Below are 12430 nucleotides of genomic sequence, written 5' to 3'. Positions count from 1 at the left end.
CTACTTTCATTCCATTGTGTTTGGAGAACGTACTTTGTATAATCTAAATCCTTTTAAATTTATTGCAACCCGTTTTATGGCCTAACGTATGCTCTATTCTGGAGGATATTCCACGCACACTTGAGAAGAATGTTTTCTGCTGTCGTTGGGTAGAGGGTCTTATAGATAGATGTCTATTAGGTCTAGTTGGTTATAGTGCTGTTCAAGTCTTCTGTTTCCTTGTTAATCTTCCGCCAGTTGTTCTATCCATTAATGAAAGTGGGGTATCGAGGCCTCTAATTATTATTGCTGAATTGTCTATTCCTTTCATTTTGTCAGTTTTTATTTCATGTATCTTGGGGCTCTGTTATATTTTCAATTCCTGTGACTTCTTGATGGATTGATTCTCTTATCATCATAAAATGTCTTTTTTATCACTAGTAACAATTTTTGTGCTAAAGTCTACTTTGTCTGATACTAGTATAGACATTCCAGCTCTCTTACAATTACCGTTTACATGATACATCTTTTTCCATACTTCTGCTTTCATCCTGTTTGTGTCTTTGAATCTAAAATATGTTTATTGACACAGCATATAGTTTGGCCATTTTTTTTTATTCCATTCTGCCAGTATCACCTTTTAATTGAAGTATATAGTCCATTTAAGTTTAATGTAATTATTGATTAGGTAGTACAGTCATGCATCACTTAACATCCATAATATGTTCTGTGAAATAGGACATTACGCGATTTGGATATTGTGCAAACACCTATTATATACAGGCAGTCCCTGTACAATCTGTAGTTACAAACCAACCCCCTTAAAGCCTATTATATTAAAATCTTACGGGAGCCTGCCAGATAAAGCGCAAGAGTGTATCTACTGGATACAGGAGGCTAGCCGTGCCAGGTGGCGATGTGCTGGCTGCCAGATTAGGACTTTGTACATATCCGGGTGCAGGGCAGGGGGGCGCATGGGGGATGCGGAGAGGAGGCTGCAGGGACCGGGCGGGGAGCGGGTGTGCAGGTGCTAGGAGGGCAGCTATGTCTCGTGTAGTTGTCTTCCTCTATTCACCCATTACTGCTTTTTTGTGTTGTTGTTAAATAGATATTCTCTAGGGTACTATTTTTAACTCCCTTGTAATTTTTTTTATTGTATTTTTTTTAGCATTTTCTTAGCTGTTGGCCTGGGGATTACAATTAACGTCTTAATTTATAACAATCTGTTGTTACTGTTATTGTCATTTGCCTTTGAGTCATCGCTAACTCATGGCAGCCCCATATATAACAAAGAAACATCGCTCGATCCTGCACCGTTTCCAAAATCGTTGGTATGCTCAAGTCTCCATTATTGTAGCCACTGTGTATTTTGAGTGCCTTCCAATGTGAGGGGTCATCTTCCACCACTGTATCAGACAGTATTCTGTTGTGATCCATAGGGTTTTCATTGGCTAATTTTCAGAAGTAGAATGCCAGGGCCTTCTTCCTAGCATATCTCAATCTGGAAGCTCCGCTGAAACCTGTCCATCCTAGGTGACCCTGCTAGTATTTCAAATACTAGTGCCATAGCTTTCAACATCATAGCAACATGGAAGCCTCCACAGTATGTACAAAAACTGTCAGATAGGTGGGGTATAACAAGCTAGTTCAGATTAATACCAACTTAATAGGTCTGGGTTTTGTGAATATAATATCCAAGAAGCTTGGTCCTGTATAGCTCTGTTCCCTCACCCTCTTTGTGCTGTTGTCATATAAATTACATCTTATACATTGTGTGCCCATCAACACAAATTTATAATTTTTGTTTTATTCAATCAGATAAAGAAAAAAGAGTTACAAACAAAAACTACATTTATACTCTATATTTACTGAAGTATTTATCAGAGCCCTGGTGGTACAGTGGTTAAGCATTCAGCTGCTAACCAAAAGGTTGGCAATTTGAATCCAGCCGCTCATTGGAAACCCTCTGGGGCAGTTCTGCTCAGTCCTATAGGGTCACTATGAGTTGGAACCAACTTGATGGCAACAGGTTTAAGGCATGCCTTCAGAACTCAGCCAGTCAGCTCACAACTCTGCTTTAGCATTCTCTTACTGCTTGGTAAGAGCCTCAAAGTCAGCCAGAGATGAGAGCATAGGGCCTTCTCAAGTATTTCCTAACCATTTGCATAGCCCTGAGCATGCACATAGCTTCTAGATTTCCAGGAATATGCTGGAGCCTTTCAAAGCCTCTGTGGATGTCTCGAAACCCTGGTGGCATAGTGGTTAAGAGCTGTGGCTGCTAACTAAAAGGTCGGCAGCTCGAATCCCCCGGGCACTCCTTGGAAACCCTATGGGGCAGTTCTGCTCGGTCCTTTAGGGTCGCTTTGAGTCGGAACCGACTCGATGGCAATGGATAATGGACGGACCTCTCAGGAGCCCTCCTGGTGCAACAGTTAAGCACTCGGATGCCAACCAAAAGGTTGGCAGTTTGAGTCCATCCAGCAGCTGGCTCCTTGGGAGAAAGACCTGGCGATCTGCTTTTGTAAAGATTACAGCCAAGAAAACCCTATGGGGCAGTTCTACTCTGTCACATGGGGTCACTAGGAGTTGAAAATCAACTCGACACCATCTGACAACAACAACAAGGATATCTCATTCCCTTGCTTTTCCTTTTAATCATTTTGCTTAGTCTGTTTTTTACCTCAACTGTTACCCATCATGTCAGGCAGCTGTAAAGGTAATCACTGCCTTTTTTTTTTTTTTTAAATATTACCTCCAGAGAAAAGACTTATTGCGCTTAAACTCTGAATTAGGTCAAATACACAGCCTTGCAACTGGCTTCTTCCAGGAAACTTCCAGACAGGTCAAATAATGACAGTTGTTTGGGAATGACACTTTGAAATAGCTTCTGCCTTATTCTGCGTTCTCTGCCAGCTTCCAGGCTACTGGTTGTCATTGTGGATACAGAGTGTTATTTTTCAGTGCAATTATGGGCCTGGAGAGTGGAGGAAAAGACTAGAATGAGTTCAAATACCGCGAAGTTTGCTGTTCTTACTGAGATTGTTTTTTTCTTGAATAAACATTCTCCAGGTTGCTGCAAGCCATTAGTTAACTTCCATAGTTCTGAATTACTGGTCTGACAATTTATGCCAGCTTTTTTTTTTTTTTTTTTAACCAAAGCGAGATGCAGAACATTTTCTTAATAAACTTTGTTATGCCAGTTGACCTCGTTGTCCCCCCGAAACCATGGTACCCAGACCCCAGCTACTCTGTCCCTCATAGTATTTGGATGTGTCCAGGAAACTTCTTAGCTTTTGCTTTGGTCCAGTTGTGTCGACTTCTCTGGTACTGTGTGTAGTCCATCCCTTCACCAGAGTTGATCCTTGTCTGCTATCTAGTTAGTGAATTTCTCTCCTCCTCCCTCCCCACCCTCATGGCCATCAGCGAATGCCTTTTTCTGTGTTTAAACCTTTTCTTGAGTTCTTATAATAGTGGTCTCATATAATATTTGTCCTTTTGTGACTGACTAATTTCACTCAGCATAATGCCCTCCATATTCATCCATGTTATGAGATGTTTTGAGGATTCATCATTGTTCTTTACCATTGTGCAGTATTCCATTGTGTGTATGTATCGTAATTTGTTTATCCATTCGTCTGTTGTTTATCTTTTTGCTATTGTGAACAATGCTGCATATGCCAGTTTTCTTATTACTCTTATGGAGGAGAAAAATTTTGGAGGTCCTTACAGCATTGGATCCCTGGTTGCATAGTGGTTAAGGAGCTTGGCTGCTAACGAAAAGGTCGACAGTTCGGGTCCACCAGCTGCTCCTTGGAAACCCTGTGGGGCAGTTCTACTCTGTCCTGTAGTTGGAATCCACTTGATGGCCACAGGGTTTTTTTTGTTTACACCATTAGTTTTGTTAATGCCCCCTGACAAACTGCTTCTTGGGATAAATTTTATTTAGAGCAACCCAATTACTTTTTTTGAATGTAAACACTATTAATTTATTCAAAAATATATTATTACAGATTGTTGTTATAAATATGTACAGTTATTTTGTCCATATCCTCTCACGTATTTTGTATACTTTTCTTCTCTTTAATTCATTTGGTATTGTCTGCTGTGTTCCAGGCATAGAAGGGAATGCAGATTCAGAGACGAGAGTCATCACGCAGTTACTTTCTTTCCCCTGGATCAAAATATTCTCAAATTGCAGAAAATTAATCTGTACATTCAAAATACGAAACTTTTTTTATTCATTAATTTATTTACTCAGCTGCTATTTATTGAGCTATTAGGTGCCAGACTATGTTCTGGGGATAAATGAGCGAACAAGACAGACAAGTCTTCTGACCTAAGGGTGTTTACATTCTGAGGTGGAGATGGATAGTAGCAAGTAAACAATACATCCATAATCTGAAGTAATGATAAGTGCTATAATGAAAAATAAACAGATTAAGAGGATAGAGTGACAAAGAGTCGTTTTAAACAGGGTGTTCAAGAAGGCCTCTCTAAGGAGGTAACATTTGAGCAGAGACCTGAATAAAGCAGAGGTGTGTTATGCAAAGCTAGCTGAAGCACTTTCCACCAGAGGAAATAATCAAATACTGGGCCCCGAGTCCCATTTATTATGTTTTATATATGTGTTAGGTTATGTATTTGCATATTACATGTAATATAAGGATCATCTTTAAAAATATTTTGTGAAAAACTATATTCAAAAATATTTTATGGTTCAGTTTGCTAAGTGCTTAGACTAATTTTTTAATACCATTGTCTATATGTTATTTTTGTTTCTTTTATATTTTGAATTACAGACTAATGTTCCTATAAATCTAATAAATATCGCTTAAAGATTTTATATTTCATTGAGATACCTTGTGATTTTCTTCAATTTAAGCCATTATATGGGATTCCAATTAGTGTTCTTGTGTGAGTCTTAGAACAAAAGTTTAATGTTGATGTATGTCAGTTTGCTTTTTCCTTTCTTAAAATACTTTAAAAGATTAGTTTCCTCCCTTTGCATTCTTTCCTTTCCCTTCTATCCCCTCTCCTTCCTCTTTCTTTTCCCGTTTTTGTTCCCTCTGTATTCTCTCTTGTCCTCATTTTCCCTTCCTTCCCTCCTCTCTCCTATTTCCTTCCTCCCACACATATCCACCCCCTCTTCATTTGCTAAATAATATGGATTATCTCCACAATCTCTGTCAAAATCATCCTTTCCATTTCTCCTACCATCCCCCAATTCCTTCCTTCTCTTTCTTTCTTCCTATCCTATAGGGCATTGCCATAATTTAATCTTCCTAAATCACAGCTTAAAACCTGTCTGTGATTGGCAGGCCACTGTATACCAGTTTAAATCCATAGTCTTCAATACCTTGGAGATTATGGCTCCAGCCTGCTTCCCTAGTGCCATTTATATCCGTTATGCTCCTTAACCTTGAGGTAAACTGACCTGTGCTTGTTTAGAGGTGCATAAACACATTCCTTGCTTTCTGCTTCCATTCCTTTTCTCCCATCATTCCTTTTGCCTAAAATACTTAGCCTTCTATTCTGTCCTTTGAAAACCTCCCATCCTTCAAGGCCCAATTCAGATGCCACCTTTCCTTTTCCCTTATTGTTATCTGTGGATATCTCTTCTCCAGCTCACCTAGGTTATAAATTCTTCACGATCACTTTTTATGTTTTCTTGGAATTTTCTGAATTTTTAACACAGTACCTTGCTGTAGTATTTGCTAAATTTATTTGGTATGCAGCAAGCTCTTTGATTTACCAGAATTTCTATTATCTTGTCTCTAGTTAAAGAAGAATGTAAGAATCCTAAAAATGAGTGTCGATCACAAAAAATGTCAAATAAGCAGGTAAGCTTTCTTTTTTTTTTTTTTAATTGTAAAATATATGTAACACAACATTTGCCAATTCTACATTGTAGACAAGTTTTCTTAACATCATAGTTCTAGTTTTTTTTTTTATGTAATTGGTTATTCTGTGGCATCTAACTGAACTTTGCAACTCTTTCAAGCAAATCTCTAAGATGCATGACATGAAGATTGCTGAATGCAGGCTGAAAGCCACATGGGTGGGAGATTACACAGCTGGAGTTCAGGATTTAGAACAAGAAACCTCTGGCTTTAAATCCTGTTTCTGCCATTTAATAATTGGCCTTGAGAAACTCATTTTGTCTCTCACAGCCTCAGTTGCCTCATCTTTAAAATGGAAGGAAAGTAGGCTATCTGTATCAGTTGTTGTTGCTGCTTGCCACCGAGTCAAATCCAGTTGATAGCAACCCCATGTGACATTTTAGAACTACCCCATAGGATTTCTTGGCTGTTGTCTTTACGGAAGCAAATCACCAGGTCTTCCAGGTCTTTTTCCTGCAGAGCAGCTTGGTGGGTTAAAACCACCAACCTTTTGGTTCATAGCCAAGGGCTTAACTGTTGAACCACCAGGGCTCCTTTATATCTCTACAGATATATGTGTGTATAAATGTGTGTGTGTGTTTATCTGTAATAAAAAACCGTTGCCCATTGAGTGGATTCTGACTCATAGCCACCCTATAGGACAGAGTAGAACTGCCCCATAGGGTTTCCAAGCAGTGGCTGGTGGACTCCAACTGCCAACCTTTTGGTTAGCAGCTGACCTCCAGATATATGAAAATATATGTTTGTATATACTATGAAAGTATACAGAACAACATAGCAAACTTAACAGGGTTAATTGTTAATTCTGGGGAGTTAGATTATCGTGGGGAACGCCAAGATCATTTATGCTTCATTTTATATAGTCTCTACTGTTTGATATATATAATATATATCATATATATATGTTTGATATATAATATATAAAAGATTAACAAATTTTTAATCTAATAATATTCATCAACCTGTGCACTTAAAATGTGTGTGCTTTTCCATATGCATATTATAATTTAAAAATTAGCTCTCTTGTAGTAATACATTAGATAATTTATAAAAGGTTCCTCAGCAAATATTTGGCACATGGTAGGTAAGTACACATGCATATAAGGCACGTGGTAGGAAATGGAACCCAGTAATTTTAGATACCAGTGAATGGTGATTGAATTGTGTGACTTTTAAGGCCTTCAGAAACTTGTATGCTGTAATTGCCTTTCCTTCTAGAGAAAGGATTCGTAAGCTTTTTTTGCCTTAGGCTGGCTTCTCTGGCAGTCTGGGGAAGCCTGTGGATCTTTCTCAGAATAAAATACCTAAGATTTGAAAGAAAATTGATTATTTTTAAATACAACTAAAAATCAGTGCTAATGCTAATACTACTGTGGTTTATTGCCTACATTCATAATTGAAGAAGATGCCAAATTTCATTTAGAGGTTAATGAAGATAAAGGTGTAATTTTTTTCCCGTGCAAGTTTACAGGCTCCCTTTTTTTCTTATTATATATGTGGGAAAATAGCACTTCAAAAACTTTGCAGAAATTTATTTAGAACACTGTTTAGTAAATATAAATTTTGTTTAGAAAATAAAAAAAGGGGGGGCTCATTCTTAACTTTTTTATAGACTTTTGGAGGGCCTGCCAAATATAATATTAAGCTATTAAAGAAAAATGAAAGTCCAGAAGTCTTAGAAACCCACAAAGTTGTGACTGGTTATCCAAATCCTATTGATAAGGTAAAAGATCATTTATTCAGTTTCTCTTCCCAAACTTTGAACACATGGGAAGATTATTGAGTGGAATAGAATGACTATTTTTGTACATAAAACTCTTACACTTTCATCTTTATGCACAAAATATTCTTTTAGCCCAGCCCTGGAATCGAGAACTTTTTAGCATCCTTGAATATCTCCAAAGAAAAGGAAGTACAGTCACCTCACCACAAAGAGTCTCCAAGTGAAGAACACTTGTCACCACAGTCGTTTGCCATGGTTGGTATCTTGCAAGAGCTATTGTACTGTGGTCGTTTTGCTATGTTGGTTGTGCACGCGTACTCCACGGAGCTGTTAAAACCCTCTTCCTTCACACAGGCTCTGTTTTGCATCATTATTGTCAACCTGTGAAGAAAACCAGGCTGCCCTGGGCACTTTAGCCATCTTTTTCTTTAGACCGTAGCTCCCCTGCTTTTCAAACATCGCTGCTAGACAGTTGGGTCAAAAGTTAAGCAGAAGGTTAAGCATTTTTTCTATGCCAGAAAATGGGTGTTTTTTCTTTTCCAACTCTTGACTGTTGCTTCTCCGTATTCTCTATTTGAATGTAGTTAACATCTTAATTTTTAACAATAGGATTCTTCAAAAGAAGGGCCAATAAGCTGTATAAATCTAATGTTAACTTTCCTTCTCCTACCACCGTCTCCATCCCAATCATTCTCCAAAAAGAAGGGAACACGGATGCTTAAAGAAATGCTAAAAATTGATGGCTCTGACACTGTGGACCATAAGAATGAAATGAAACAGTTTGGTAATGAAGTCAGTGTTTCTTCTAATAGAAGAGAGGAATATGGATATTCCTCACAGCCTAAGCAAAATAAGAAATTAGGTAAGTAAACTAAGTACCATAACTAATGACAATATCACTTCCAAAATCCAGTTCATTTAGTTCTTTTTATCATGTGTGTCCTAGTCACCTAGTGCTGCTATAACAGAAATACCACGAGTGAGTGGTTTTAACAAAGAGAAGTTTATTCTCGTAGTCCAGTAGACTGGAAGTCCAAATTCAGGGCGCCAGCTCCAGGGGAAAGCTTTCTTTCTCTGTCAGCTCTGGAAGAAGGTCTTTGTCATCCATCTTCCCTTGGCCTAGGAGCATCTCAGCACAGGAACCTCAGGTCCAATGGACTTGCTATGCTCCCAGCACGGCTTCTTAGTGGTATGAGGTTCCCAGCTCTCTGCTTGCTTCCCTTTCCTTTTATCTCTTGAGAGATAAAAGGTGGTGCAGGCTACACCCCAGGGAAACTCCCTTTACATTGGATCGAGGATATGACCTGGTAAAGGTGTTGCAATCCCACCCTAATCCTTTTAGCTTAAAATTACAATCACAAAATGGAGGACCACCACAGAATACTGGGAATCATGGCCTAACCAAGTTGATATACACATTTTTGGGGGGACAAAATTCAATCCATGACAATGTACTTTTAAGAAAGAAAACTTATTTAAATTTTAAAGGAGTATCATTTTATACTTGTGTCAGTTATGTACTAATATAAATATGTAACCAATAGGACCATAATCCCTAAAATGTCTTCTTATGATTACTTAACTTGTATTAGTCCGATTATGCATTCCTTAGATACCCAAACCTGGTATCTACACCTGGAAAGATTTGCACATTCTAGTTCTTTTTTTCTTGGTGGTTTAAAAATAACTATATAACTTAAATATGTTAACTTTTCTGAAATTCATTTTTCCTGTTTAAAAATGAGAATAATAACATTGGAAATGACTGTTTTGACCATTAAATAACATGTATAAAGCAATTAGCACTGTATCTGGTGCACATAGTTGTTAGTTGCCATCAAGTTGATTTTTCAAATCATAGCAACCCCGTGTGACAGAGTAGAACTTCCCCATTAGGGTTTTCTAGACTGTAATCTATGGGAGGAAACCCTTGTGGCATAGTGGTTAAGAGCTACGGCTGCTAACCAAAAAGGTCAGCAGTTCGAATCCCCCAGGTGCTCCTTTGAAACCCTATGGGGCAGCTCTGCTCTGTCCTATGGGGTCACTGTGAGTTGGAATCAACTCGAGGGCAGTGGGTTTGGTGGTTTTTTTTTTTTTTTTTTTTAAATCTACTGGAGCAGATCACCAGATCTTTTCTGTCACGGAGCCACTAGATGAGTTCAAATTCCCAACCTTTCAGTTAGCAGCCAAGAGATTAACTGTTGCACCACCAGGGTTCCTTCTGGCACATAGTAGGTATTGATAACTGGTATCAGTATTATGTCTAAATAACCAACATGAAGGCTGTAAATAAATAATAGGAAGCAGACATTGAAAAATGGGCAATTACCCGTGAAGGCTGTAGCGCAGCTGTTGAAATCCGGTAAATGTCCATCACTGCCTCTGTCTCCACCGTAGTTTAGTACTCTGTCTGTGTAATTATCTGCCAAAGCCTTCCCAGGGAGAATGACTAATACGAAAGTGACAGCGGATAGAAGTTTCTCAGGGAAATAAAAAATGTTTTAGAATAAGCAGACCTGAGATTATTAAGCATCAAAGTCCAGAACAAAATCAGAGCCAAGTCCCATTTATACTCCGGTGAGTAATAGGGTAAATAGTTAAAAATTGCACTAAATTGTTAAAACCAAAAATCAAACCCATTGCCATTGAGTCGATTCCGACTCACAGCAACCCTGTTGGTATAGTGGTTAGGTGCTACAGCTATTAACCAAAAGGTTGGCAGTTTGAACCCACCAGGCACTCCTTGGAAACTCTGTGGGGCAGTTCTACTCTGTCCTATAGGGTTGCTATGAGTCATTAACTGTTAGGAAGCTAATTATTTATCATAGTGATAGAATTGCTCCTAAAATAGAGCAAAATAAATGTTCTAAACAAAATTGGATAAAAATAGTTCCCCCATCAATGACAAGTAATTTTTACTTTTATTTCAGTATAGTAAGAAAGCTTATAGACTTGGAGTAAAGAGCCCTGAGTCTAGTCCACATCATAGAAGTTACAGGCTCTGTGATTCTGGGCAAGCCACTTCTTTTTAAGTCTGTAATAGTAAAGGTTTTGGATTAATTTTTCACAGAGGTACATTCTTGTCCCATTAGTGGTTTGTGGATCAGTGTAATTTCAAAATGTTTAATCCTCTTCTATATAAAAGTACTTAAAAAACTTAATTTCAGAAAAACTTTTAAGAAGCATCATTTTGGAGCATCCAAAAAATTTGTCCATGTGTCTTGGAATGTAAGGTGAGATTATGAGAAGTAAGGCTGAATCTGAAGTCTCAAAACTTAAGAATTAATTACAAATCGACTCAAGAAGGCCCTATTTACTTGTTCACATTTTGCTATAACAGCACCATATAGTCATCTAAGGTGTTAGTTTTTGACAGTCAACTACATATTTTAAAATCTTATGCAATTTATAATCACCTGAAAATTTTTATTATAGTCAGTAATTTTAGGCAGTAACTGAATAGTTCTCGTATTTGCTTCATGGAGATTAATTTTTTCACATTTTAACGATTTTCTGCTTGCTCTCATATAAAACCTGGCAATAATAGTATGAGATGTCATTTCATTAATATAGATATTTCTCTTTTGTAGCATCTTACATGAACAAGTCTCACAGTGCTAATGAGTACCATAACGTTCAGTCTATGGACAATATGTGTTGGCCCACCCCCAGCCAGATGCCTCCTGTGTCCACACCAGTAACTGAACTTTCTCGAATTTGTTCACTTGTTGGAATGCCACAACCAGATTTCTCCTTTCTTAGAACACCACAGGTATGTTACACTACTGTCCCATTCACATAATTTCTTTAATGCTGAGCTTAAATAAATTGATGAAAAATCTTCGACTAAAAAAAAAAAAATGGGGCTGGGGTTGGTTTTTTGTATTGACTTTATGAACAGCATAAATTATGCTTCTCATTCTGGCTGTTCCATTTATGCATAACCAGAGCCCGCAAAGAGGCTGAGGGCGAGGTCCCTTGGGCAGCAGCAGATCTGCCTGGCAAGGTGCTTCAGACTAATAGAGCTAGGGATCTTGGTCTACAGCAGCAGTTCTCTACATTTTGGTCTCAGAACCACCAAAGAATTTTAAGATTCCCCCATTTTTTTTTTTTTTTAAGATTCTGAAGAATTTTTGTTTTCTTAGGTTAAAAAAAAGTTTTTTTTTTTTTTTTAGGTTATAATCATCTATATTTACCATATTCGAAATTAAAGTTGAGAATATTTTTAATGTTTATTCATTTTTTATTCAAATAACTCTTTAAAAAAGTAAATGAGAAGAGTAGCATTGTTCTACATTTTTTGTGAATCTTTTCCATTTATGGTTTGATTAAAGAAGCTAGATTCTCATTATCTGCTTCAGTATTCAGTCTCCTGTGATATATTGTTTTGTTGATGTATATGAAGAAAATCTGGCCTCACACAGATAGATAGCTGGAAAAGGAAGGAAATTTTTCATAGCCTTTTTGGCTAATTAGCCGGCTATTTGATATTCTTTGATACTACTTTAAAACTTGCAAAGTAGTGTTTTCTTCAAGGTTCGTTGCTGTGTGCTTTCTGAAACCATATCAGTGAACTTTTTTGTACTCTTTACATTTGTGAGAAAATGAGAGTGAAAAAGGCAAATAACATTTTAATATTATTGTGAAAATAATTTTGACCTTAAGGATCCCCTGAAAAGGGCCTCAGGGACCCCCAGACTGTACTGTAACCAGAAAGATTGTTTTATCCTCTTTATATCCAAGTTCTTGGCACATTCTAGCCTAAAACAGAAGGCAGGATTGTACTAATAATATTGCATAGAGCTGGCTACCTTTTTGGTGGTGGGGG

At 37.6% G+C, this 12430-nt stretch overlaps 1 protein-coding gene across 7 annotated transcripts in view; it reads left to right on the top strand.

Annotated features, from left to right (window-relative positions):
- The window catches only part of XRN1 (5'-3' exoribonuclease 1), a 109353-nt gene that overhangs the window by 78584 nt on the left and 18339 nt on the right, over positions 1-12430 (top strand). For 4 of the 7 annotated variants that reach the window (XM_064275540.1, XM_064275543.1, XM_064275541.1 and 1 more), the window contains exons 34-38: positions 5758-5819; positions 7492-7602; positions 7735-7857; positions 8305-8464; positions 11193-11374. In XM_064275540.1, coding sequence (XP_064131610.1) covers positions 5758-5819; positions 7492-7602; positions 7735-7857; positions 8305-8464; positions 11193-11374 — 638 coding nt within the window. The remainder of the gene's footprint in view (positions 1-5757; positions 5820-7491; positions 7603-7734; positions 7858-8304; positions 8465-11192; positions 11375-12430) is intronic. The other 3 variants (XM_064275546.1, XM_064275545.1, XM_064275544.1) reach the window with 1 other exon arrangement.

This window comes from Loxodonta africana, chromosome 23 (genome assembly GCF_030014295.1).
Source record: "Loxodonta africana isolate mLoxAfr1 chromosome 23, mLoxAfr1.hap2, whole genome shotgun sequence".
NCBI lineage: Eukaryota > Metazoa > Chordata > Mammalia > Proboscidea > Elephantidae > Loxodonta > Loxodonta africana.
The sequence above is the reverse complement of the archived record's forward strand: the minus strand, read 5'-3'. Positions and strand labels throughout refer to the sequence as shown.